The sequence below is a fragment of the Syngnathoides biaculeatus genome, chromosome 2 (genome assembly GCF_019802595.1).
Source record: "Syngnathoides biaculeatus isolate LvHL_M chromosome 2, ASM1980259v1, whole genome shotgun sequence".
Lineage (NCBI taxonomy): Eukaryota > Metazoa > Chordata > Actinopteri > Syngnathiformes > Syngnathidae > Syngnathoides > Syngnathoides biaculeatus.
In genome coordinates this window covers 37677627-37704504 of record NC_084641.1, presented here as the reverse complement: position 1 = coordinate 37704504, position 26878 = coordinate 37677627, and the positions used below count along the sequence as shown (strand labels likewise).

At 40.4% G+C, this 26878-nt stretch overlaps 2 protein-coding genes across 5 annotated transcripts in view; one reads left to right on the top strand and one right to left on the bottom strand.

Moving 5' to 3' along the window:
• The window catches only part of LOC133491639 (peripheral plasma membrane protein CASK), a 60359-nt gene that overhangs the window by 24638 nt on the left and 8843 nt on the right, over nt 1–26878 (top strand). Inside the window, exons 6-19 of one of the 4 annotated variants that reach the window (XM_061803040.1) lie at nt 13517–13619; nt 13749–13924; nt 14252–14374; nt 14453–14536; nt 14662–14761; nt 17374–17495; nt 18797–18874; nt 18973–19053; nt 22885–23073; nt 23200–23278; nt 23353–23438; nt 23554–23622; nt 23695–23760; nt 23911–23946. In XM_061803040.1, coding sequence (XP_061659024.1) covers nt 13517–13619; nt 13749–13924; nt 14252–14374; nt 14453–14536; nt 14662–14761; nt 17374–17495; nt 18797–18874; nt 18973–19053; nt 22885–23073; nt 23200–23278; nt 23353–23438; nt 23554–23622; nt 23695–23760; nt 23911–23946 — 1392 coding nt within the window. Of the gene's footprint in view, nt 1–13516; nt 13620–13748; nt 13925–14251; nt 14375–14452; nt 14537–14661; nt 14762–17373; nt 17496–18796; nt 18875–18972; nt 19054–22884; nt 23074–23199; nt 23279–23352; nt 23439–23553; nt 23623–23691; nt 23761–23910; nt 23947–26878 lie in introns of all 4 variants that reach the window. The other 3 variants (XM_061803032.1, XM_061803059.1, XM_061803051.1) reach the window with 3 other exon arrangements.
• Nucleotides 6941–11416, bottom strand: LOC133491657 (probable G-protein coupled receptor 34). Its single transcript, XM_061803071.1, has 2 exons — nt 10856–11416; nt 6941–8812 (listed from the first exon to the last, which is right to left on the bottom strand). Exon 2 carries the CDS (start codon nt 8772–8774, stop codon nt 7623–7625), a length of 1152 nt encoding a protein of 383 aa, XP_061659055.1. The 5' UTR covers nt 8775–8812; nt 10856–11416; the 3' UTR covers nt 6941–7622.

Below are 26878 nucleotides of genomic sequence, written 5' to 3'. Positions count from 1 at the left end.
TTTTTCCACTTACCTGGCTCAGTTTCATGCGGGTAATTTTCTGTTTCTGAACTGCCTCAGCCATTGCGTAAGACTGATGTCAGTAGTTGGAGCTTCATTGATTTAATCACCACGTAGTGCAGGGGTCGGGAACCTATGGCTCCCGAGCCATACTTGGCTCTTTTGATGGTTGCATATGGCTCGCAGAGCCCATCATAATGATCTACTGTACATGTAATATTTGTCGTGCAGGGAACGCAAATGACACAGAGACAGTTAGTCTTCATGGGGTTGCTGTAGTTTGGTGTGGCAGTCAATGTATGCAGGCGCAGAAGGGTTGAACGCCGATCGAGTCGAAACAACTAATTATGGAAACGCTTTTGACAAAGGTCGTTCAAAGGAAAAATGAGGAATACCAAAGTTTTCAACAAAAATGGCCAGCCTTTGTGGAGAGAGACCATTCTGCTGTGTCTAAATTCACAGATGGGGAGTATTCCAAAGCATTCATACTTGATGCTGCCAGTAAGCATTTTGAGAACTTTGCATAAAGATAATCAAACGTATAAAAGACATGCCTTTGTAGGCAAGAACTGTTCACCAACGTACAACCATAATGGCAAATCAAATTGAATTACGTTCATGATTAACGGATGGAAGTCTCAACGCCTGCATGAAGCTTAATCTAACTGACGTATGAAACAGACGATAAAGACATCAGCAAAACCATGCAGCACCAGAAGTCACATTAATGGTAAGAAGTACTTTTGTCATCATTGGTGAGCAACAGCGTAACAATGTTATTTAAAATAATTCTGAGACTTATCGTATTCTAAAAGTTTTGGTCTTACATAAATGCACAAATACACCTTTACTTAGTTTTTGAAATATTGTGTGGCTCTTTTGAAATTACATTTTAAAATATTTGGCATTTATGGCTCTCTCAGTTGAGAAGGTTCCCGACCACTGATGTAGTGTCTTTGCTAGGTGTCACTCATACAGTAAAAAAAAAAAAAAACATCCATCCATTTTCCAAGCTGCTTATCCTCAAGTGACGTGGGAGCACAGGAGCTTATCCCAGCTAATTTCGGGCGAAAGGCGTACTACAATGACAGGGCAAGCATCTACAGCAGACCTGAGCAAAATATGCCCTGTGAGCCATGTGCGTCCTGTCTATGTTGGCCTTTGCAGTTTTTATAAACTGAAAATAACGGAAACATGCTTCAAGCTATTTTGCTTCAGTACAGGCTTTTGGACACATTTCTCTTTTTGCCTGTTCACCGTATCTAGACATGCTCACCAATATTGGCACCCCTTCATTTTTTGTTCAATCTGGGATGTCTTGAGAAACCAAATTTATATCAGAATATTTTAGTTGGAGATCCAAAATAATTGAACAAAGTAGTTTTTTGACTTATATATTGTGATTTCAAAGCAACCCCCCTCCAAAAAAATAAAAAAAACAAAACAAAAAAGATTGTGAAGCCAGAATTGGCACCCTTTCTTAATATTTGGTTGCACAGCCCTTTCGCAGGGATGACAGCCTCCAAATATTTGAATGCACCTCTGAGCTTTTTGCACTTCTCAGATACTATTCTCTTCCACTCTTCCTTTACAATTTGTTCAAGCTCTTGAACATTTGTAGGGTTCTTTTACCCAATGGCCGACTTCAGCTCACCCCCAAAAAAAGTGTTGCTTGACTGTTGGAAGGGAGTTGTACTTCAATGGTTCACTGCAGCGTCTGTAAACATACTGTTTGTGTGCATTGCTAAAAAGCTCTATTTTTGTTTAATTTTTCCAAAAATTATCATTTGCTTTTCTTGTATCAAGCACAAGTTCTCTAAAAAGTGTTTTTTTCTTTTGGAGATATTCCACATTTAGTGCTGAAACTTCATTGGTACATGACTGCAGATAGCGTGAGTATGAGCTAGGAAGAGAATCGAGATCTACCTTGCACTGAAATGAGAACAAAAAAAACCACAAGCATGACAGCGGGTGAGGTAATTGTTGACAAGGGAAGGGAACAACACGAGTTTGGCAGTGGATATCAGTATAGGCTAATTTATTTTATAATTTCAGATGCTCTCATCCATTAAAGCTACTGGCGAGCAAGACAATCACACCAGCCGACACAATGATTGTTCATACTCTAATGTCCTCACAAGTGGTCAGGGCTGAACTCAGTTGCCATTGCAATTCTAGTCACTTTATTGAACTAGCAGCAACACAGAACATTACAACACACATTACTGCCCAGTATGAACTGCTGTATGAACTTACCATTGCTGCAAGTGTTTGATGGCGAAGGAGGAGGGGAGGCTGTGCTTAGCTTTTGCTAAGGAAGCATGTATAGGAAGCCTTTGCAAGCAGTAAAATCCTCCTTCTTAGCTTCCTTGCCTTTCTGCTCTTTCAATGTGTGGAAAATACGACGTGCCTTTTCCAGAATGAACATTAGGCTAATATTAAGCCTACTTTGATTCTCATCCTTGATTCATCATCCGTCCATCTTGGCAAAGATTGAAGAACTTTGCTTTGTTTTTGTTTTTTTTTCTTCATAAAAACAAAGTTGCTTTGGGATCACTGTATCCCTCATAGGGACGAAACCCTTCATGTGTGCTAAAATATGGGCTTTGTCCTTAATAATATAATGGTCATAACGGTCAACCCACTGAAGCCCAAGTCTTTACCAATGTCCGATATTTTTCTGATGTTAAATTTAATTTCCATGGTAATTGCTTTTCTTGTGGCTGCACCAGCATTGCTAAAAAAATCAGCTTTCTTCTTTAGGAGGATAATGTGTAAAAAGGTGGGGGGAAAAGGCACAGTTACTCCCAGCGCACAAACAAATGAGCAATATGCATTAGCTAAGCCGAAACACAATGGTGCTGTGGACAAACACAAACAAATGACAGACGAGACACAGGCGTCATAAAGTCAAAATGTTGTAGGTTGACTACGTTGTATCTCGAGGACTTCCTGTATCTGGACACATGATCTTTAACAACCAAAGATCAAGTCCGTAACCTTCGTGTTCTGGTAGATTCCGACCTGACTTTCAACAGTAATATCAAATTAATTACTAAAACTGCTTTCTACCACCTGAAGAACATATCCAGATCTCAAGTAGACTTGAGTCTTGTAATGGTCTTCTGACTGGACTCCGCAAAAAGCAGGAAACAGCTGCAGCTCATTCATAATGCTGCAGCTCGAGTTCTGACTACTGGTCCACTACTGGTCTATAAATCTCTAAATGATTTGGCACAGGGGTTCCCAGACTTGTTTCCTCTAAGATCTACCAATGGGTGGAATGCGTACATTGCCGCGACTGCCGTGGAGAAAGCAAAAGAGAGAATGTAAAAAGGAGGCCAGCTTGCTAGAATGCGTCCTTATGTGCGTGCGATCGACGTGGTAGCCACACCTGAATCAAGTGATGAATGGAAGATAGGCTGATGTCTTTTTTTTTTTTTGGGCACGTCATCACGCGATCGACAACACATTGAGCACCCCTGGTTTAGGACCTGAATACATGACATACAGACTTAGCGCCAATCTTAGAGCATAGAGTCCAAAGAAAACATGGTGAAGCAGAATTTAGCTATGGTCCACACAAATGGAATAAGTTGGCAATAGATTGATATCAGCCCAAAGTGTGACTTTTTAAATCCAGATTAAAAAAACTTCTTTTATCATTCTTTTTAGACTATTTCCACTTTTCAATATTTCTTGCACTTCATGCTGTTTTAATTGTACTTTTACTTTCATTTTATTTTATTTTTTGTCCATTTTTAAATTTTTCATTTCTTTGTATTTAAATTCTTTGAATCATGTAAAGCACATTGAGTTACTTTTTGTTTCAAATCTGCTATACATCTTTGCTTTGCTTGATAATAGTAGTATTATTCTCTTTTTGAATGATACTTTTGAAAATAAAATTGTTACTTCAGGAGGCAGGGTACACTGAACTGGTTGCCAGCCAATCGCAGGGCACATGGAGACAGACAGCAGTCGCACTCAAAATCATACCTAGGGGCAATTTAGAGTTTTTGTTTTTGGAAAGTGATATGAAACCGGGCATGGGGAGGTCATGCAAACTCCACACAGGCGAGGCCGGGATTTGAGCCCCAGTCCTCAGAGCTGTGAGGCCAATGTGCTGCAGCTGCTCCACCATGCCGCGTATATTGGGCACATTATACTAATTGCTTTGCTAGATATTCCTATCTGATTAAAACAACCATACTTAATAGAGCTGAGTGTCAGAGATGTTCCTAGAAAAACGGCTGAGACAAGCCTGAGGACTGTAGAGAGTGAACTCAAACCAACCAAGATTGTCTTTTCGTGCACGGTACAGACGGCGGACACACTGTGAGTGTGCTTCCTCAGACTGTCAAAGTGGTAGTCCCTGTTTGCTCTTTTTTATTGCATTCTCATGTCAAAGGGTTACATGGTTATGCAGTGAAAATGCTGACAGAGATGGCTACACCAGCAGCACATAAACAAGGCTGCAAGAGTGTCCTGATAAACCCACAAGAGAAAAAGCAGGGCATTGTTTAAAGACATGTTTATGGCATTTGGGGGTATCCTCCTGCGGTAGAAGGGTGTTATCTCCTCCCAGTGTTGAGGAGTATCTGCTTAAGATCAGAAGGGAAACATGCTGAGGCCAGGATGGAGACATCGCTTCCCAGTGTTCAGGAGTATCAGCTTGAGGTCGGCAGGGGGGCATCGCCTCCCAGGTGTCGCTGGGTCACACGTCAAGACACGCACGCAGTTCACAAAGAGAACAATTCAGACTAAGACTAACAGAAACAAACGCATGATACAACAATCCTAACAGCAACTATAGTAGTAATGATATACCTTTATCATGATAACTGACATAGTAATAACTTCTTTATCACTGAACATTTTAAACATCTCAACATTCTGTCTATCCATATCTTAATATAACGATTCTCACTGTATCTCAAACTTCATTATCTGCAGTTTGGAAAAGAACTGGATGCAATAGAACACACAGTTCCAATTGGTGGGGGTATTTTGAATTTACTTGCCAACCAACGTACATTGGTTGCACATACAGTGAAGAAAACTATTTGAACACATTGAACATGTTGCAAGTTCTCCCACTTAGAAATCATCGAGGGGTCTGAAATTTTCATCGGTGTATGTGCACTGTGAGAGATATAATCTAAAAAGAAAAATCCAGAAATCACAATGTATGATTTTTTTTTTTTTTAATGATTTTTGTGATACAGCTGCAAATAAGTATTTGAACACCAATCAGCTAGAATTCTGAACCTCAAAGACCTGTTAGTCCACCTTTAAAAGTCTACTTCCAGTCCATGTATTATACTGAATCAGATGCAATTGTGGAGGTCGTTAGCTGCATAATGACTCCTGTCAACCCCATATAATCAGTAAGACTCAAACTTGTAACATGGGCAAGACCAAAGAGCTGTCTAAAGACACCAGAGACAAACTTTTACATCCCCACACGGCTGGAAAAGGGAAATGGAGTAATTGCCAAGCAGCTTGGTGAAAAAAGGTCCACTGTTGTAGAAAATGGAAGAAGCTAAACATAAAAAAACTAAATCGGAGTGGAGCCCCATGCAAGATATCACATCATGGGGTCTCAGTGATCCTTATAAAGGTGAGGAAGCAGCCCAGAACTACACGAAAGGACTTGGTCAATGACCTGAAAAGAGCTGGGACCACCGTTTCCAAGGTAACTGTTGGTAACACAATAAGACGTCATGATTTGAAATCATGCGTGGCGCAGAAGGTTCCCCTGCTTAAACCAGCACATGTCAAGGACCATCTTAAGTTTGCCAATTACCATTTGGATGATACAGAGGAGTCATGGGAGAAAGGCTTGTGGTCAGATGAAACCAAAATGGAAGTTTTTGGTCATAATTCCACTAACCGTGTTTGGAGGAAGACGAATGATGAGTTCCATTCCAAGAACACAATCCCCACTGTGAAGCATGAGGGTGGTAGCACCATGCTTTGGGGGTGTTTTTCTGTACATGAGACAGGATGACTGCACTGTATTAAGGAGAGGATGGCCACGGCCATGTATTGTGAGATTTTGGAGAACAACCTCTTTCCCTCAATCAGAGCATTGAAGATGGGTCATGGCTGGGTCTTTCAACCTGACAATGACCCGAAGCACACAGCCAGGAAAACCAAGGAGTGGCTCCGTAAGAAGCATACTATGGTTCTGGCGTGGCCTAGCCAGTCTCCAGACCTAAATCCAATAGAAAATCTTTGGAAGGAGCTGAAACTCCGTGTTTCTCAGTGACAGCCCAGAAACCTGTCTGATCGAGAGATCTGTTGGAGGAGTGGGGCAAAATCCCTCCTGCAGTGTGTGCAAACCTGGTGAACAACGATAGGAAACATTTGACCTCTGTAATTGAAAACAAAGGATAATGTACCAAATATTAACATTGTATTTCACAGGTGTTCAAATACTTATTTGCAGCTGTATCACACAAATAAATAGTTAAAAAATCATGTATTGGGATTTCTGGATTTTTCTTTTTAGATTATCTCTCTCACAGTGGACATGCACCTACAATTAAAATTCCAGACCCCTCCACGATTTTTAAGTGGGAGAACTTGCAATATGGCAGGGTGTTTAAATGCTTATTTTCTTCACTGCAATTAAAATGTTAAACTTTCATATATTATTTTCAGGGAAAAGAGAAAATTACTTCTGTTTACAATATTGTTATCCTGTTCAATGAAAAATGTTCTTTTTTTTTTTAAATGTAGGTGGTGTGGATTGACTCCTTGCAGTGTTTTTTTTTAGTGGCATCTCATTTGAGATGTGATGGTTTCATCCATTCATTGCATTTTGCCACGTCACATACAGGAAACTGGAATATTTCTCTCTCCTGCTCCAAATAAACCCACAATGTAATTTGTCATTTTATTCCTCACTGGTTACACCATTTATTTTCTGTTGCTTATCGGCGTTCCCACAGAAGCCACATTTGTCCATGTAGCGCTCCCTTTGCTTGGATAAAGAAATCAGGACAAACAGTGTGTTATTAAAGTCTTTATTTCAAAACAAATGATTTTCGGTTGTAATCACATCAAAACAAGATTAAACTACCTCTATACCGTATTTCCTATAGCCGCCAGTTTATGAATGGACACATTTGGTCTTTCCCTGCCTCTGTACTCCCTTAGCCAATCACAAATGACACTTGTTTGGTTACCTTCATGGCCTTGCAGAAAACCACAAATTACAGTATCTATGGACAATACAAGTGCAGTGTTGCAAGTATCACACTATTCAATGATTATTTCTCATACCGCCATAAGGGGGCACTGCATGCCACATTTGAAGAATTACTCTCCTATAACAATGACTCTCACCAGATTTGACTCTAACTTGTGCAACCCTCACACCCAGACCATATGGAGCGGTCCTGAATCCGGCACTTAATCGACACAGTGGGGACTTGACCACGCACTTGATGGTTTTAATATAATCTGATTTCCTGGTCGTTTTTTAACTCACCTCAGTGAGATTTTAGCACGTGTTAAACTGGCAGATACATTAATATTTTGACTCAACGTGAATACATTAATATTGTGACTTAACCTGAAGAAACAGAAATATCAACCTCTATGAGAAAGACTCAGTCCACAGTTCTTGGTAAAGCCAAAGGTACTGAAGACCTTTGGAACTCTGTTGTTGAGCTGTTAGTTGTGGCTTCATTTTGGAAGAAAAGTCGGTTTTTAAGTGCACGGAGGGCAGTTTTACGCATTGAACCAGACAAAACAAAGTACATCACAGGATCCAAACAGCTGTTAAAGGCAGATAATAACAGCACGACCTCATTGATGTTATCTACCACACGCAAATAGTCACAGGATGCTGTCGCATTAAGCTGGGTGAGAATATATATGGGCCGAAAGGTGTGGTAGGGACCAAAGCAAAGGGTGAACAGGAAGAAGACAACAAAGGATTTCTTCGCAGTACGTTCATATCTTTGTGCATTTGGTAGTTCTGGCTTGTCACGTGAGACTTGTATTAACTGGAAGGCAATTTTGGCATAGGACACCATGAGCATGAGGAAGACGAGCCAGAACGATCCCACCAGCACAACATTAAAGTATGCCTTCCCTCTGGCGAGCCGCCGCTGCTTGAATTGGAAGCATTTGTGGTTGTCCTCTTTGTCCTCTGCAGTAGCAATCATGGAAACCAATGCTACCAGAGACAAGCCCCACAGCGCTCCACATACCACCCAACTCCACAGCCAACTACACCACCATAGTCGCTTCCTCAAACCTCTCCTCACTCTGCCTTTCTCTTTGAGCCTCAAATAGCGATTCAGGCTGATGAGCCCCAGTAGCATGATGCTGATGTACATGTTCATGTAGAACAGATTTCCCACCAATTTGCAGGCCACAAGTCCCAGGACCCAGTTGTTTCCATTAATGTGGTAGAAGATCCGGAAGGGCAGACATCCCAGGAGGAGCAGGTCTGCTGCTGCACAGTTGATGAGATACACACGCATAGAGTTACGGCTGGTGTGAACAAAAAGGAAGACCCACAAGGCAAAGAGGTTACCCACTAGGCCAAGGAGGAACAAAAGAGAATAGAGAACAGCTAGCAGCAGACGGAAGGCTGCACCATCTAATGAACACATAACTGGGTTAGAAGTGACCAGAGAGATTAGAATGGGGGATGTAGGAGGAGATGTGGCTGAGAGTGAGAACACAGAAATGTGAGGTATCACAGTATTAACTAAAATGGATGAAAAAGATGAGGAAGCAGAGCTGTTCATTTTGTTTGATGGCTGGTGTCCTCAGGATACACCAATTTCTGAGGAAATAAACAAATGTTAGAAATTAATACCAAACAAAACAACAAATAATTGTCTTCCTCACAGGCAATGTTCAGACACTTTTGAATCTCAGTTCAGCCCTGTGTGTGGGGTTTGCACTCTGTCCCTGATTTTCTCATTTTAAATGAGTAGCTAAAGAATGCATCTATTACAGCTTCAGAACCTAGTTGCCTTCAAATCCATCCAGCGCAGATGTCCAGCAAGGTGAGCCAGGCAAGTGAGCATGTCGTGTCTAGGCGCCAGACGCTTGACAGCTTACCACATGCACCTCACCCCAAGCGGCGGGACGGCTTCTTCCTCAGCTGGGGCACTAGCACCACCAGTGAGAGCTCACCTGAAGCTGCTACAACCACGTCACTTTGCAGCGGTTCCGAATAACAAAATTAGTGGCATTTCTTAATTTTATGGGACTCATCATGAGGCCTAATTTACAGTGAAAACACTGAAATCTCTGAAATATGTGAGGTATCTGTATGTTGTATAAGAGAAAAAGCATATGAGCGTTCTGCGTGAATGTTGGTACTGTTCTTGAACCAAATATACTGTATGTCTGAAAATCTTGTTCGGAAACCTTTTTGTGGACAGGGGCACTCATGGACTGAGGTTCAACTGTAGTGATAGAGATCTACAACTGCAGGTAAAAATTATGAATCATCGCTCCTGGAGGAATTTCAATATTTTATTTTTATTTTTCATTTTTTGGGGTGGGGGGGCTAATTATGGATTTTCCACAAAAATTTTTTAATTTATTAAAAAATGTATTCAAAATGCCTTCCTTTTTTAAGTGACATTTTTCAAGATCATGTCGGGGAAGAAATATGGAATCGCTCAATTCTGATTGTAGTTACCGGCTCAGCTTTGTAGTTTGGATCTTTGTCATCTACCATTTTGTTTAATTTCGACATAGGGGTTGGTGAAATTGGAATATAAAAATGTACTTTTATTTTATCCATCCATCCATTTACGCTTATCCTCACAAGGGTCACGCGGAGTGCTGGAGCCTATCCCACCTGTCAACGGGCAGGAGGCAGGGTACAACCTGAACTTGTTGCCAGCCAATCGCAGGGCACATCGAGACAAACAACCACACTCACAATCACACTTAAGGGCAATTTAGAGTGTCCAATTAATGTTGCATGTCTTTCAAATGTGGGAGGAAATCGGAGTGCCCGGAGAAAACCCATGCAGGCACGAGGAAAACATGCAAACTGCATACAGGTAGGCCGGGATTGAACCTGGGACCTCCGAACTGTGAGGCCAACGCTTTACCAGCTGTGGCACCACAGTTTTATTTTATGATAATTTGACTTTATCCTATAAATTATATGAATCTGTATTTCCCTCCCAGGACATTTATCCAGACAAAACACAAATAAACACACTAATTTCAAGTTATGTCGAGGCTGCTTACAGGAGAATGTGCCAAATCAGCTTTGCATAATTGTATTTAAGTTTAGATTTTGTTTGGGGAAAAATGCAAACAAATGTCCAAAAATTAAGATGATGTCAAAATGTAACCCCAGTTAAATATAAACCATACAGACAGGTTTGTCACGGCAGCACAGACACTGGTGTACAAATTTGGCAAGAACATTGCAGAAAGAAATCCAGTTTATGTCTTGACAACGTTTACTTTTTTTTTTTTATATTATGAGTGTTTGCTAAATGACATGGCTCGTGTTTTCTCATTTTCTGATTGTGTTTTGTAGGTTTTTCCATCTTTTCTTTAGCAGAAGTTGTCTATGGATGGCTGGCTGGATATTCATCCAGTGAGCGGAAATTAGATTTACCAGATTTAAAAGAGTTTAAAAACCTTTCAACATGACGAGATGTTTTTTTTTTTATGTAGAGTGAAAGGCAAAAACTTCCTCACACGCAGACACACACTTGTAATTTTGAAACATGTCATGACAAGATTTTTTCCTCCCGGTGACAAGTTGAAGACCTTATATTGATAACAACCCAATAATAACCTATGAGAATGAAAGAGGCAAATTCATGCAGCAAGTAAAACAGCTTACAGTTCAAGAATGATGACACCAAAAGTGTGCTGCAGTGTGTGCTGAGCTGTATAACCTCTGTGCACCATTTCTCGTTGATATTGAAGCATATTCCACCGCATTTCGATTTTCGCGCTAGCTCTGCGATGCCGTCCACCTGATAAAGATAAAAGCTGCGTAGCGTAACGGCTCCGTTGGGAACACATCCACAAATCCAAGTCTTTGAGCCGCACAGGGCAGCACAACATCCAAAGTCTTTGCAGGTCTTGATTAGAAGCTAAAGTTCATCCATTTTGTTGGCTAGGGAGCGTAGATTCGCGAGAGTAATCGTCGGAAGTGGCAATCGGTGTCCAGTCCTACGCAGTTGAACTTGTGGACCGGCTCGTTAGCCTCTGCGCCATCTTCGACGCGACGAGAGAACTCGGGAAAAGATTAAGCTCATTGCCAAGAATTGTCGAAAAAAAGTCCAGAGTAGACTCTGATGGTTAACAAGTCATTTGTTGTATACTTGAGTCTGAGACAACCAAAAAACACACAAACGTAAAGAGTACCAGGGAGCATGTATTGAATACAGCCACACTGGTAGGTGCCATCTTGTCATCATGTTTCTTCTCCTGTCCTATCTTGTCTTGACCGTCCGTCACATGGTGTAGCGCTACAGCACCATACAACATTCATCTTTCATTTTTGTAGATGTGTAATGATTTACATTTTTCATCCCATTTAAAATTAGTGTTTTGTCTTTTGTCGATAAAAACCACTGGGTAAAAAACAGTTTCAGATGGGCATGGCTTGAAAAAAGTGTAACCGTGCAGATAGGAACGAAAACGGTATCAACATGTCTAACCGAACACATACATCCCACACATTGGTTGTTTGGACTCATATTTTAAGTTTTCAAAATATTATGATTGCCCTGCAGGTCACAATTTAACAGTGGTTTATAACCCCCCCCCCCCTTCCAATTCCAGATTGGTCGTTCTCATCCCTGTGTGTGTGTGTGTGTGTGTGTGTGTGTGTGTGTGTGTATATATATATATATATATATATATATATATATAAATTTTTTTCATTTTATTTTTTTTTGTGACTGACTAAAACCATTTTTTTTTCTTAAAGCCAGAAGGGCAGTATTTTTAACCCAAAATTTGTGGACCATTTTGATATGCCTTTTTCTTTTTTATCTCTAAAATAAATAGAAATGATCATGATTCATAATTTTTGGTAAGGGTTGTACGGTACTGTTAATATGACTGTGAATGTCTATCTATCTATCTATCTATCTATCTATCTATCTATCTATCTATCTATCTATCTATCTATCTATCTATCTATCTATCTCTATCTATCTATCTATCTATCTATCTATCTATCTATCTATCTATCTATCTATCTATCTATCTATCTATCTATCTATCTATCTATCTATCTATCTATCTATCTATCTATCTATCTATCTATTTGTGTATATACAGTATATATCCATCCATCCATTTTCTTCGTCGCTTATCCTCACGAGGGTCGCGGGGAGTGTTGGAGCCTATCCCAGCTGTCAACGGGTTGGAGGCAGGGTACACCCTGAACTGGTTGCCAGCCAATCGCAGGGCACATGGAGACAAACAGCCACACTCACAATCACACCTTGGGGCAATTTAGAGTGTCCAATTAACGTTGCATGTCTTTCGAATGTGGAAGGAAACCGGAGTGCCCGGAGAAAACCCACACAGGCACGAGGAGAAATATATATATATATATATATATATATATATATTGTGATGCTCCAGTTTCCGGCTTGGATAAATGTTCGCGGTCACTAATCTGTACTTTGCAAGTTTTAAAACATTGTCATGTCCCTAAATACTGCAGTTGTCTGAGATATTCCACGTCATCATTATTACTTTTTCTTTTTTAAATCTGTGTAAAAGGAACTTGAGGTTCTACAAACATCCTTTCCGCACACATTTTTTGTTGAACTTACCATTAGTGCTTTTTCTGCTAGGAAAATCCAAGGCAGCGTGAGCGTGTTGGTCTATTGTGCTTTCCTCCAAACACCTTACATATATAGAAAGAGATGTTAAAAAGTAATTGAGTAAAAATAACTTTTCTTACTATTTTTCTCTATGGACCTTTCACTTCACTTGCTCATTGTCCGAGTGAATCCTGCACTTGTTGCATCTTCTCATCTTTCTGGCTGCCTCTCACAATCATTTTTCTGGAGGTTCTTCTTTTTACTTGTGCTACAATGATTGTGAGGTTGACTTAAGTGTGACAAAGGGCTGTCTGTGTGCAACTCTTTTTTTTTTTTTCTCTCTCATGCTGTGCGTCACAACAAACCATATTTGCACCTGTCGTCATGAGAAATGTAAGCAAATTCGGAAATGATTAGCTTTGGTTCCAAAGTATTTCCGAATTTTGTTGTTGTCTAGTCAGAGTTGTCAATTTACAAGTTTTAAAAAAGGTAGAAATAGTTTTTTGTCCTTGCAGATAAGCTTTGCCATCCAAATGCTCTTCTTTATTCCCCCCATACATTTGATACATGTATTAATGGGGAACACATAAGAATATCCGTCAGGACAGAAGGTGGCAGTGAAGGAGACAGTGCCAAAAATGATACCTTGCACAGAGTATGATCAAGACAAATCTGACTTGCCCATTTCTGTGCGTTTATTTGTCTTTATGTAGCCTCACTGTGTGCTACTGGCCTCAAAGGAGAATTCTGCTCCAGTCAAACTTGGAGGCTTTGGAGTGGCTATACAGCTGGGCGAGTCGGGCCTGGTTGCTGGAGGTACACATTACACACACAAAATGTTGTAACCTGTGGAGGGGGTCCATCCACCTGTGTACCTTTTTGTTTTGCTTGTCACTTTCATGAAAGGTGTTTCTTAACATTTATAATATCTGGCGCCCTTTTCAGGTCGTGTTGGCACTCCCCATTTCATGGCACCGGAGGTTGTCAAGAGAGAGCCATATGGCAAGCCAGTGGATGTGTGGGGATGCGGGGTGATCCTCTTTATCCTCCTTTCTGGCTGCCTGCCGTTCTATGGCACAAAGGATCGCCTTTTTGAGGCCATCATCAAAGGAAAATACAAGGTAGGATTTTATTCTGTGGCCCCTCCAATATGTATTCCTTTTTGAACTGTGCTGAAGTGAAAGCTTTTGTCTTTAAGAGCAGAAATCATACGCTGTGAGAGTAGAACACGCAGCGTTATCTTTTTTTCCTGCATGACAAATCTGTCGCAGATCCAGTTACAGCAGAGAGTCTGTTTTCTTCTTTCTCTCTCCCTCCTACCAACCTTTGTGGTTCTATATTAACACTCTCGAGCTTTATAAGTAGTTTTAGGGACTGGAGTCCTCAACTCTAGTGACCTTTAACAACTCCAATGACAATGCTGATCTTTGTGTGCATCCATTGTCCAGATGAATCCACGCCAGTGGGCCCACATCTCAGAAAGTGCCAAAGACCTAGTGAGACGCATGTTAATGCTGGACCCTGCAGAAAGGATCACCGTTTACGAAGCTCTCAACCACCCCTGGCTGAAGGCAAAATTGAACAATTTACGTTGAGCCACATTTGTGTTAATGTTTTTTTATACACTAACAGTGTCTTTATTGGGAAAGGAGAGGGACAGGTATGCCTACAAGATCCACCTTCCTGAAACGGTGGAACAGCTGAGGAAATTCAATGCTAGAAGGAAACTAAAGGTCAGGATCTTGTGAAGTCTATTCATCTTTGTGTTCAAAGACAATGGAAAGAGCAGATGAGTCACATTCACCTTACTTTGCCTCATCACTGACTCAAGTTTTGCTATTTACCTACTGTGTCTTAGGGTGCAGTACTGGCTGCTGTGTCAAGCCACAAGTTTAATTCTTACTATGGTGATCCTCCTGAGGAGCTTCATGACTTTTCAGATGACCCAACCGCCTCAGGTAAATATCACATTGACACTGTCCTCTTTAAATGCAGTTAGAGATTCTCCAAGATCTTCAAACAAAAGTATCTTTAAGCAAAAATGTGCTAATTTCAGAGGCTTTCTTAATTTAAGGAATGTTGCTCTTGACTCAAAGGTCTGAATAGACAAAAGATACTCAAGTAACCAAACCATTTTGTTCAGGGTCTATACATTAACTTTTTCACTAGTAGCCACCAACGTTTTCAGATGGTTGCGCCAAAACGATTTGGTCGCCAATTGTTAAATTTGTGTGTGCGTGTGTCCGCATGTTGTTAAAAGTAACATCAATAAGACCACCCTCTCTCTTCTGAACAGGAGAGCAGGTGGAGGAGATTTACGAAAGCAGTGAAAAAGAGTGACTTTCAACCACCATGTTATATATTGTGAGACTTTTAGAATCCCAATTAAAACAGCCATCGATGCAAATGCGACTAGATTTTTTTTAAACTTGTGTGCACTGAAAAAGGGTCGCATCCATGATTGTTTTCACTGTCTCAAACCTGGTTACTGATGTTTTGGACTTTTTTGCCAACAGTTGTGGTTTCTCTTTTGTTTGAAGTGACCACAACCTGTCTGGTTAGAGGTTCCTGTTTCTACAGAGGCCTTAAAAAGTGTTAGCCACACATTACTGTTTCAAACAAATAGTCTCACTTCCTCATTTCAGAGAGCTGCAGACTGCACACGCATTAGTATCTCTCAGCTCTTGGAAATGACCTATAAACCACAACAGGAAATTGGAAAAAAATGCTAATTCGGGAAGCATTTTAAATGTTCACTTAAAGGGGAATTCCAGTGCTTCACATGAACATTGTATCCAATAGGTCATGTAATACTGTATGAACTCTATTTTGACAATGTGATGTTAAATCCTCTCTCATTTAATAGTGGTTTGAGAAGATTTTTATCGACAATTACGAATTTTCAGGGGCACAGCCATTTTCGCGAGTAACATGGAGGTGACGTGTAAGGTGCTTACCAAAGGCTCGATTACATTATGCCCAGCGCTGATTTTTGTGATTTATACTCACCTGATGAAGAAATAGCAGTATCGGTTGATCGGGAAGACGTTTTTACGCACTTATGTCCCGCGTGTAGCCCTCTGAGAAGTCAGACTCCGGCGTCATTCCTCCTGAAGAACCATCCAAATATTGAACATTATTTACAGCCACAGGTTCAAATCTATATGGAAATATTCCTCCGTCTTCCCGATCAACCGATACTGCTATATTTTCATCAGATGAGGATAAATCCGAGAAATCAGTGCTGGGCATAATGTAATCGAGCCTTTGGTGCTCACCTTACACGTCACATCCGCGCACGTAAATAGTCGCGAAAATGGCAGCGCCCCTGAAAATTCGTAATTGTCGATAAAAATCCTCTCATTATTTTTTCATTTATTATTATTTATTATTAAATGAGAGAGGATTTAACATCACATTGTCAAAACAGAGTACATATTACATGAGCTACTGGATACATTGCTCATGCAAAGCACTGGAATTCCCCTTTAAATATCAAATTAATAAGCTTAATGCAGTTCCTACTGTGTTGAATGTGTACCCAAGTATAACTACACAGATTTGCTGAGTCATCCAGTAGTGGTTCCTGCTTGATTCGTTGCAGGTGTCCGTTGTACACATATTGTTTGCCTTAAGTGCATGCTTGCAGCCTCTTATTGTTTTTTTTTCTTCTTCAGCTGATGTTACTTTTCTGCTCTTCTGCTGCTGCTTTTTATGTCATCATCAATGCCTGCATTCTCCTTTCCAGCGACTTTCCTGTCATTGTGAAATCTAACACTTGTGAAACTGTTTTCCCTAACTTCCTAATGCCAGTCTCTTTTCTTGTGCTCTGCTGCTCTTAGGACTGCTAGCTGCAGAAAGTATGTACCCTTGCGCTGACATTTAGAACCTTGATTGTGCTGTCTTCATAACTCCTGTCCCCTTTTATATGCATTTGTTAAAGGTTCCTGTCCTTGGTTCCCTTATCCCCTTTCAAAAATCCCCTTAAATTAATTTGTGTGCCTTTCTCCAAAAACCTTCGTCCCCTTGAGATGACAAAACCCATAGATGTCGAGGATGAACACTATACAAACAATAGTTGGTTTTTGAGATTTTGAATATAATTTCCAATGTAGAAATATACAAGATAGCAACATATTTCCCTCTCTGAATGTGCTGCTCCTTGCAACCATCCACCGTTTTACTTTGTGTGCTGACTTTCTTCTAATCTACTGATGCCACTACTACTGTTTCTCTGGTTTTGCTGCATGTGTGGGCCATGCAGCAGGTACTTAGGGTTAAATAGTTGAATGTTTAACTGTTTTTGTGGTTGTAACTGCCTGCACTCATGTTAAATAGTTGAATGTTTACCTGTTTTTGTGTTTGTGACTTTGCTTGACCTGTGATTGTGCATTTGTCCTCTTTGCCTGTTTGTTGTTGTGTTTCTGTTTCTGTGGGTACATGTACCACGACCAGTGTTTGCATTTTGTGCTATGTTGAATGTTTAGCGTGACCACACAGGGTAATTATCAGAGCATTTGGTGTCCATTTGATATTTGCGTGGCTGACTTGTTTGTTTATGCTTACTCAGGGGCAGTATCACAGGTTCTCGACAGTCTCGAGGAGATTCATGCTTTGACAGACTGTAGTGAGAAAGATATGGACTTTCTCCACAGTGTCTTCCAGGATCAACATCTCCACACCCTGTTAGATGTAAGTCAACCTTCCAAAGCCCAACGTTTCTAATTACACCAAAATTTATATGGTATCATGATGCAGCCATAATCTGTTGCATCCATAATAATAGGGGTCCAATATTATTATCCTTTATCATCATCAGGAACCTTTGATGATTGCAAGGGCCACAAATATTTTGTCTGCTATTGGCTGTTTGAACTGTTCATATTTGGTGTGGTTTTGTACTGGTCACCAGGCACATTAAAGAGCCCCAGAGACGCCCAAAAATGTCTTGTAAATTCGACACACCACAGAAAAGTGGACTGTTAACAAGACAAATGAATTGATGAAAAAATTGTAAAGTATGTGAAATCACGCTTCAAAATGGTGTGGATTCATTAAATTTCCAGATACTGTGGGCGTGTTGCTGTATGTTGTAAAAATGCCACCCCCAGCTTTCACTCAAATAATTCTTGTGTAACTCATGTGCCTCTGCCTGCAAAGAGAGCAGTGATACACATCACATGCTTCTCTGGGCTGCAGAGTCATTCTGCTCCTTTGTTTATATTTAAAATCCAGCTGGCCATTATTTGACAGGGACTCGTCACTCACAATGCGCCTTGAGGGTGGTTGGTAGCTAGTTGGTAGCTTTGGTAGCTAGAGCTGGATAAAGATCCCCCCCCACCCATCGCTTGTGATGTGAGTCTTTGACAGACGTTCAGCGTGTACTCAAACCACTGTCTGTCTGGGATTAGGCTGTGGGATGGCGGCTCCTGTGCGGTTTCCCATTGCGTAATTACACAACTTATCGTGCGGGCAGGCGGCAGAGACAAAGCCCAAAGAGTGCAAACACATTGGATTTCAAGAAAGATCTGTGTTTTTGAAAAGGATGGGCATACCTTGATGGCTACCTGCACGCTAATGCTACAACTTTGGTGCATTTAAGAATGAGGAAATGACAATTCAACCAGATGGCCACGGCTTAGAATAATAATATAGTGGCAGACGAAAATATATACACCCAAACCTTGATGTCACTTCGTTATTAGAGTTTTTAGCCCTCAAGACAAAATCAGAAAAAATTAGATGAGAAAGCATTTTAAGCCTTAGATCAACAATTTACTGCTATATTGCTCTCAATGTATGCAAGTTTTCAGCACTTTTTGAAACAACCAGGTTTTACCTTTTGGTGCACTTTAAATGCTATGTGTATAAAGAAGATGTGTCTCCAATCTTGACTGGAATTATGTTGCTTGTTTTGGTCAAATAATCTTCATTTCTTTTTGGGAAGTCAGAGGAGGCCTAATACCCATTGTGCTGCGGTTTTGTTTTTGCAGTTGTACGACAAAATTAACACAAGGTCATCTCCACAAATTCGAAATCCTCCGAGTGATGGTGTGCAGAGAGCCAAAGAGGTGAGCGTTATACAAACTTCATATAATGAACAGTGGAAGTGTTGTTTTGTGTCATTTTGTCAATACTATTATTCTTGGTTTCATCATTTTTGCTCAAGGTACTGGAGACGATCTCCTGTTATCAAGACAACATAGAGGCCAAGGAGCTCAGAAGGATCCTCACACAACCACACTTCATGGTGGGGCATGCGCATATACATCCACACACATGCACAGACACTGTGTGGTCAGGAGATTTTTTTTATTATCATCACAGACATAAATGGCTTTTCAATTAATAGTTTATTTGAACCTATGTATCTTTTTCTAGGGAAGAATGATTACACAGCTTGGATCAGTGGTTTTTAAAAAGAATAAGTGGGTACATAAGTTGGAATTTTTTTTTTTTGTGTGTCTGTGCGTGCTAGTGTGTGCAAGCGCATTGACAAGCTGTTGTGTCAGAAGTAGAGTGCTGTTTGCAATCCGCATGACTACCCAGGCCACAAAGCTGCTTAGTACCTGAGCAGGGTGACTGAGGTTAGACCTGCAGGGCCAAAGCTTGAGGACAGCAGAGATGACAAGAGAGGCTTGAGCCTACTGCAGAGAGAACTGTTTGTGCACTCTTCTGATGAGTCTCATGGCCAAAACGGATACAGAGAAGAGATTGTGGACCATTCAGAGACTGATCTTAGAAGCACAAGGAATCTGTGGTAGATTTCATATTCAAGGTGTACTTATTTTTTGTCTTTCTGAGCTGCAGTGTATAATTTAATGTATAGCAGACTGTATGTAGGTTTGTGTGTGTGTGTGTGTGTGTGTGTGTGTGTATATATATGCAGTGTATATACAGAGAAGCCCTGCCTTTTTGCTTTTAACTATTCACAAACTCATCTTTTGTTTTTTTTTCTGTGGAACCTATCCCCAGATAATTGCTTGAAAATTCACCTTTTTGCTGATATTGTGCGTTTTCTGCAATGCCAAAGAAGCCACAAGATGGGGCCATAGTCCAGGTTAATGGAAAAGTCCAAGTTAATGGAAACGTAATATGCATCACTAGTATTGTGAAAGTGATGCATCGTGACTGAGAGTTCTGAAAGACATCTTTGTATTCAGGGAGATGTCTGGTTTTCCATGGTTTTTAGCGAAGCTTATGGGCATGCGATTGTCACTGAATGCACACCTTTGGTGCATTTTTTTCAAACTCAGATTCTTTAAGATAATTTATTTTTGTTTGAAAGGATAGAGTTTTGGTAGTGGCAGTTGACATGTTGAAGTGCGTTATCGGTTACAGTTTTTCGCTATTCACATCAGGGCATCTTCCCTGGTTCCCCTTAAACAGCGAGGATGAGTTTCCTGTGTACACACATAAATGCACTCATATGTGTATATATGTACATCGGAAGGAAGAAAAAAAATATGCACTCTAGAATTTCTTAAATTGCGCCATAAAGTGATCATAAAATCTGGTCTAATTATCAAAGTCACAAAAAGTACAGTCTGCTTAAACAAATACCACACAAATGTTTTCCTTTTTTTAAAAAAAAAAAATAGAAAACATATTTAAAGGACAGGGAGGGATGAAAAAAAGAAGTGAGCGGATGAATTTAATAACTCGTTGATCCTCCTTTTGGCAACAATAACCTCAACCAAATGTTTGCATATAGTAAATAATATAGTTGCAAATCAGACATGCCCAATGATCAGGATGACTTTTGAACAATTCCTCTTTGAAAAACTTCAAGATTCCTGAGATTTCTGCTGTAAATAGTTCTCTTGAGTTCGTACCATAGGATCTCAGTTGTATTGCGGTCAGGACTTTATATATAAACCTGAGTGCTCAAAGACTCTCCCTACCTGTAACCCCCCTATTTTGATAAGTCTGTATTTTGTCAAAGTAGCTCTTTGTTGTCGTACGACAGTAGCTTGATGTTCATCGGCCCACGGTTAGACTAATTGTCTAAATGTAGAAACTTCAGCAATGTTGCTCCCTGTAAAGATGACTGCAAGAGCACAGTGAACTAAAAATTGATCCTAGATTATCTTCTAAAGACTTACAGAAGTCATTGGGACAAACCAACTTCTCTGTTGACAAAATTATATCCATAAAAGATAAAACAAGACTGGAGTTCATGGGAGAACCCCAGGAAGGAAGCACTTGCTGTCTAAAACCATTGCTGCATATATGAAGTTTGAGAGGGCTTGGATGTTTCACACAACTACCGGCAAAATATTTTGCAAACACATCAAGCCAAAGTTGAATTGTTTGGGGCTGAATGTACAACGCCATATATGGAGGAAAAATGTCATAGCACATCAACATCAAAACCTTAACATAACCGTGAAGCATGGTGGAGGAAATTTGATCCCTAAGAGCCTGGAGAGTTTGCCATCATCAATGGAAAACTGAATTTACAAGTTCATAACAATATTTTGCAAAAGAGCTTGACGCCATCTGTCCAACAGTTAAAGCTCAATAGAGGAGGAGTTATAAAACAGGACAAAGATGTAAAACACAGGTGCAAATTAACACTAGCATGATTTCAGAAGAACAAAATACATAACCCTAACCAGCCAAAGACCTGACCTCAGCCTCTTTGAGATGTGGTGGTATGACCTCAAGAGAGCTATTCACACTAGAAATCCCATAAGTCCGAATAAGCAACCTTTTTTTTGAAGGTGAATTGTCCTAAATTCATAATGATTGTTTTGCACGTCTGATCTACAATTACAGGAAATGTTTGGTTGAGGTTATTGCTGCTGAAGGTGGGTCAAACCAGTATTTAAATCACTTTTTCCTCCCTGTGCTGAGAACGTTCACATTATTTTATGTCATATTCCTTTGTGCGCGTGCACACACACACACATATGCACACAAGTTTCTCACATGGTCACACGTCCAATTGGATGCATTTATACTCTTAACGAAGAAGTAGGGCATTGTAGTCTGGCTCTAGCAGCTTGGGTAAGAGTGGCTGCGTATAACCGTCCCTAAACAGAATTTTTAACACAATGCCTCATTATTTTATACTGAGATAAGATCACAACAATATCAAGGCACTTTTAATGTTGCGAAATCGCAACCTATGCAAGTATATGCTGTGTACATACGCAACATCCAAACTTAGAGGCTGCCATGGGAATGGATGTTTACTCGCACTCCCACTCCCAGAGAACGCTCCCAATCTTGAATGTTTGAAAAATAAATCTTGCCCAATCCCGTTCAGAGATCGATTCCAAGCCAGAGTGAGCAATGTTTAGCTTAATGGTCAGGGAAGGTATTCAAATATTGATTTGATCAAAGTTAAAACAAAATATAACACTTATTTTTCACTTTCAAAATGGTTTCTGCACCTGCAAAGTCCCATCTCATGGTTTCGACGGTTAATTCCTGGCGACTATATTACGGTTCCTGCTCCCAATGTCGTGTGCTCCCGCTCCTGCCCAAATTACCTGATTGATAGGGAAGTTTACTCCCATGGGTCCCACAGAACCTGGTGGGATTCCTGAAAAAGTTAACCTGTAAATCCTGCAGGCTCACACAATAATAATGAATCTGCATTTTCAATTTGTCTTAAGTACTGTGACACACTGTTGGTCTGCTTCTATCCAATTAGCCTGCATTTTCATGCAATCCCATGCATACTGTGCACGTCCCAACAAATAGTTCTGTTTTCCAGAGACATTAAGCTTCAGACTGGAAATTCCCAGCTTTTCTTGGTATGTAATCCGTTGTTGTAGGAAATTTGTGGATGTTTCACAAGTAAACACTTGTGTTCTTCTGTACCTTTCATCTCAGTTCTAATGTAGAGGCAGCTCCCTAATCTCTCAGGAAATGGGCACATTGCCCTGTTGATGAGCTTTGGGAGCTAGTAGATGTGAGTAAAACATACAATGGCTCAGTGACATGATTAGTGGCCTCTGAAGATTAGTGTAAGATACACTCTTTAAAAGCCCTCCACAAACACACGTCCTGTGATGGTGCATGTGTGTGTTTAAGCTTTGAACCAATGACTTCCATGTTTGCGACTCAGGCTCTGCTACAGACTCATGATGTGGTTGCCCATGAGGTCTACAGTGACGAGGCACTTAGAGTGACACCCCCGCCCACATCCCCTTACTTGAACGGAGACTCACCAGACAGCACCAACGGAGACATGGACATGGAGAATGTTACCAGAGTCCGCCTGGTCCAGTTCCAGAAGAACACAGATGAGGCCATGGTGAAATCACATGCACATGCGGGAGGAAAAGATTTCTACAAAATTCAGACACATACAGTTACACTCAGTTAACACAGTCACTCAGATAAACAACTCTACCTCAGACCTGCTGTTTGTTTTTCACAGGGCATTACGCTGAAAATGAACGAGCTCAACCATTGTATTGTGGCCCGGATCATGCATGGTGGAATGATTCATCGTCAAGGTGTGCTCCCTTTTAATTTTACATGCTCATATTATGTCATGTAAATGACCTCAATTTTTGTTCCTCACCTACAGGGACCCTGCATGTCGGAGATGAAATCAGAGAAATTAATGGTATCAGTGTTGCCAATCAAACAGTGGAACAGCTCCAAAAAATGCTTGTGAGTTAACAACACAGTTACATTGGTGAAGTCAGTCGGATACTGTGAATTTTTTCACTCCAGTTATGTCAAATCTATTTCTGTATCCATGCTTTTAAGTGGTTGTCATTCACAGAGGGAGATGAGGGGAAGCATCACGTTCAAGATAGTACCCAGTTACCGGTCCCAGTCCAAGTCTTGTGAGGTATAAAATCAAAACCTAGCTTACTTGTCTGTTAATGAGATCAGAACGATGACAAATTGTGTGTTGCAGAAGGAGTCACCAGATTTGTCTCAACATTTGGCCGCCAACGGTCATGCAAGTGTCACCAGCTCCATCCAGGTGAGTGAGAAATGCACTGGAGTTCAAGAACCTTGAAAGCAATAAATATGTGAAGGATTTTAAAAATAAACCAAAGTTATATTCATATGTAACAATAAGCAGTACAGTATTGCTGTCAATATTTACAAGGCTATATTGGTTACCCAATAGGATCTTCCAGCAACAATTCAGCCCAAAGCTCGTCAGGTGAGTTCTATGGCAAACCTCCAATAGTTTTCCCCTTTACATCTGCAAGAACTGTTGACTGTTCGAAAAGAGTGTCATCCAGATCTGCATGTATTTGTTTATTAACCATTACATCACTACATTTGCTTAGTGTCCATCTTAGACTGGACATTTACAACAACAACTCTACAAAAGGCTTCATTGAACATTTGTCAATACCACACTTGGAAGGCTATAAGCTTGAAGCAGGGATGGGCAAATGAAAATTGCCACAATATTTTGTCAGTGCTACCAGGGGCTACATAGGCCATACTAATCTTCTGTCTGACATAAAATGCCATTTTAAATATAGTCAAAATGTCTGGATTGTCTTGTTTTTATTGAACCAATGCACATTAGGTTTTTAAATATATGTCATCCTTAAATGCATGCATAAAACATCCCCCCGCCGCAACAAGATTTTTGAAGCACCCAGAAACTAACCCAACTCTGCAAAGGCTCTTTACATAAAAATACAATTCAAAGACGGCACAAAACTGCTAAACAGGAAGCCGTTAATTGCCATTTGTGTATCATGATCATTTTATGCATTCTTTCCACAAAAATCCTCTCACTCAAAATGATGAGCGATACACTATTGTCGTGCATGTCATTTAAAGTCTTCAAATTATTAGGCCTACTCACTATGCATTCTAAGGCAATTGACTTAGTTTTGTTGAAGGATCCTTGGTGCGTCTCCTGTCCTGCTACTTATCCAGGCCACCATACGCATTTGCAACACTATTCACGGGTTTCAATATGTCTGCAAGTTTTAGTAAATCTTCCTGCACTTTAATCGAACAGTCACTGGTTCTTTTGAAGAAAAAAAGCTCATTTTTTTTATACTTTTAATTTGAGAGCTTGGTAGCATCACTGTACTTTTCGCATTTACTTTGGTTCACTGCATGCATTGCGCTTGTCAATGCAGAATTTCTGCTCGTAGTAAATGCCATTGTTTGTTTTTATATAACCTACAGTGAAGAAAAATATTTGAACACCCTGTTATATTACCAGTTTTCCCACTTAGAAATCATGGACGGGTCTGAAATTTCCATCGAAGGCACATATCCACTGTAAGAGATAATCTAAAAAGAAAAATCCAGAAATCACAATGTATGATTTTTTTTTTAAAATGATTTATGTGTGTGATACAGCTGCAAATAAGTATTTGAACACCAGAAAAAAAAACAATATTAATATTTGGTACTGTAGCCTTTGTTTGCAATTACAGAAATCAAACATTTCCTGTAGTTGTTCACCAGGTTTGCACATAGTGCAGGAGGGATTTTGGCCCACTCCTCCACACAAATATTCTCTAGATCAGACTGTCGCTGAGAAACACGGAGTTTCAGCTCCCTCCAAAGATTTTCTATTGGATTTAGGTCTGGAGACTGGCTAAGCTACTCCTTGGTTTTCCTGGCTGTGTGCTTCGGGTCATTGTCATGTTGAAAGATGCTCTGACTGAGGGAAAGAGGTTGTTCCCCCAAATCTCACAATACATGGTCGGGGTGATCCTCTCGTCCTGTCCCATGTCCAGAAAAACACCCCAAAGCATGATGTTAGCACCCCTATGCTTCACAGTAGGGATGGTGTTCTTGGGATGGAACTCATCATTTGTCTTCCTCCAAACACGGTTTGTGGAATTATGACCAAAAAGTTCCATTTTGGTCTCATCTGACCACAAAACTTTGTCCCATGATTCCTCTGTATCATTAGCAAACTTAAGATGGCCCTTGACATTTGCTGGTTTAAGCAGGGGAACCTTCCGTGCCATGCATGATTTCAAACCATGACGTCTCAGTGTATTTACCAACGGTCACCTTGGAAACCGTGTTCCCAGCTCTTTTCAGGTCATTGACCAAGTCCTGTCGTGTAGTCCTGGGCTGATTCCTCATCTTTCTTAGGATCATTGAGACCCCAAAAGGTGCATGAGGCTCCACTCCGGTTGAGATTGACCGTCATGTTTAGCTTCTTCCATTTTCTAATGATTGCTCCAACAATGGACCTTTTTTCGCCAAGCTGCTTGGCAATTTCTCCGTAGCCCTGTCCAGCCATGTGGAGCTTTACAATTTTGTCTTTTTGGACAGCTCTTTGGTCTTGGCCATGTTACAAGTTTGAGTCTTACTGATTGTATGGGGTGGACAAGTGTCTTTATGCAGCTAACGTCATACAGGTGCATCTGATTCAGGATACTACATGGAGTGGAGGTGGACTTTTAATGGCGGACTAACAGGTCTTTGAGGGACTGAATTCTCCCTGATGGACAGGTGTTCAAATACTTATTTGCGGCTGTATCACACATATATATTGTTAAAAAATCATACATTGTGATTCCTGGATTTTTCTTTTTGGATTATATCTCTCACAATGGACATGCACCCACGAGGAAAGTTTCAGACCCCTCCATGTTTTCAAAGTGGGATAACTTGCAATTTAGCAGGGTATTCAAATACCTATTTTCTTCACTGTATAGTATGTTGACCTTTGTCTTAACTGTTTAATTAATTTAAACTTTGCATAAAACCTATTGTGAGTTCAGTACAATGTAATAACCACTCAGTCATTTCCATTCTATGCAAAGATGAGCTAAGCATTACGTGGCATCTTACCAACTACTGTATATACAGTAAGATGCTAGTGTGCTCTGACTATTTTGTGACAAAACCTGATTCCCTGAGGCATAAGAGCTTTCGTTTGTCTTGTATGACTCATCAGTGCCATGAAACAATCCTGACTGAAATCTTAGAACAAATTAAGTACATAAGCTTGCCTTGAAATTTGTTAAAATGTTTCCTATTTTTGATGACATTCATAATGTTGAAAACCCGGTGTAAGCGCTTCTAAGGACATCTCGTGGTCAATAGTGGTATTACAAGTCCATACCGATCAGTTGTAGAAGTTTGTGTGAAATGCG

Coding starts and splice junctions, on each gene's coding strand:
- LOC133491657 (XM_061803071.1), bottom strand. CDS start 8,774: ATGAACAGCTCTGCTTCCTCATCTTTTTCATCCATTTTAGTTAATACT.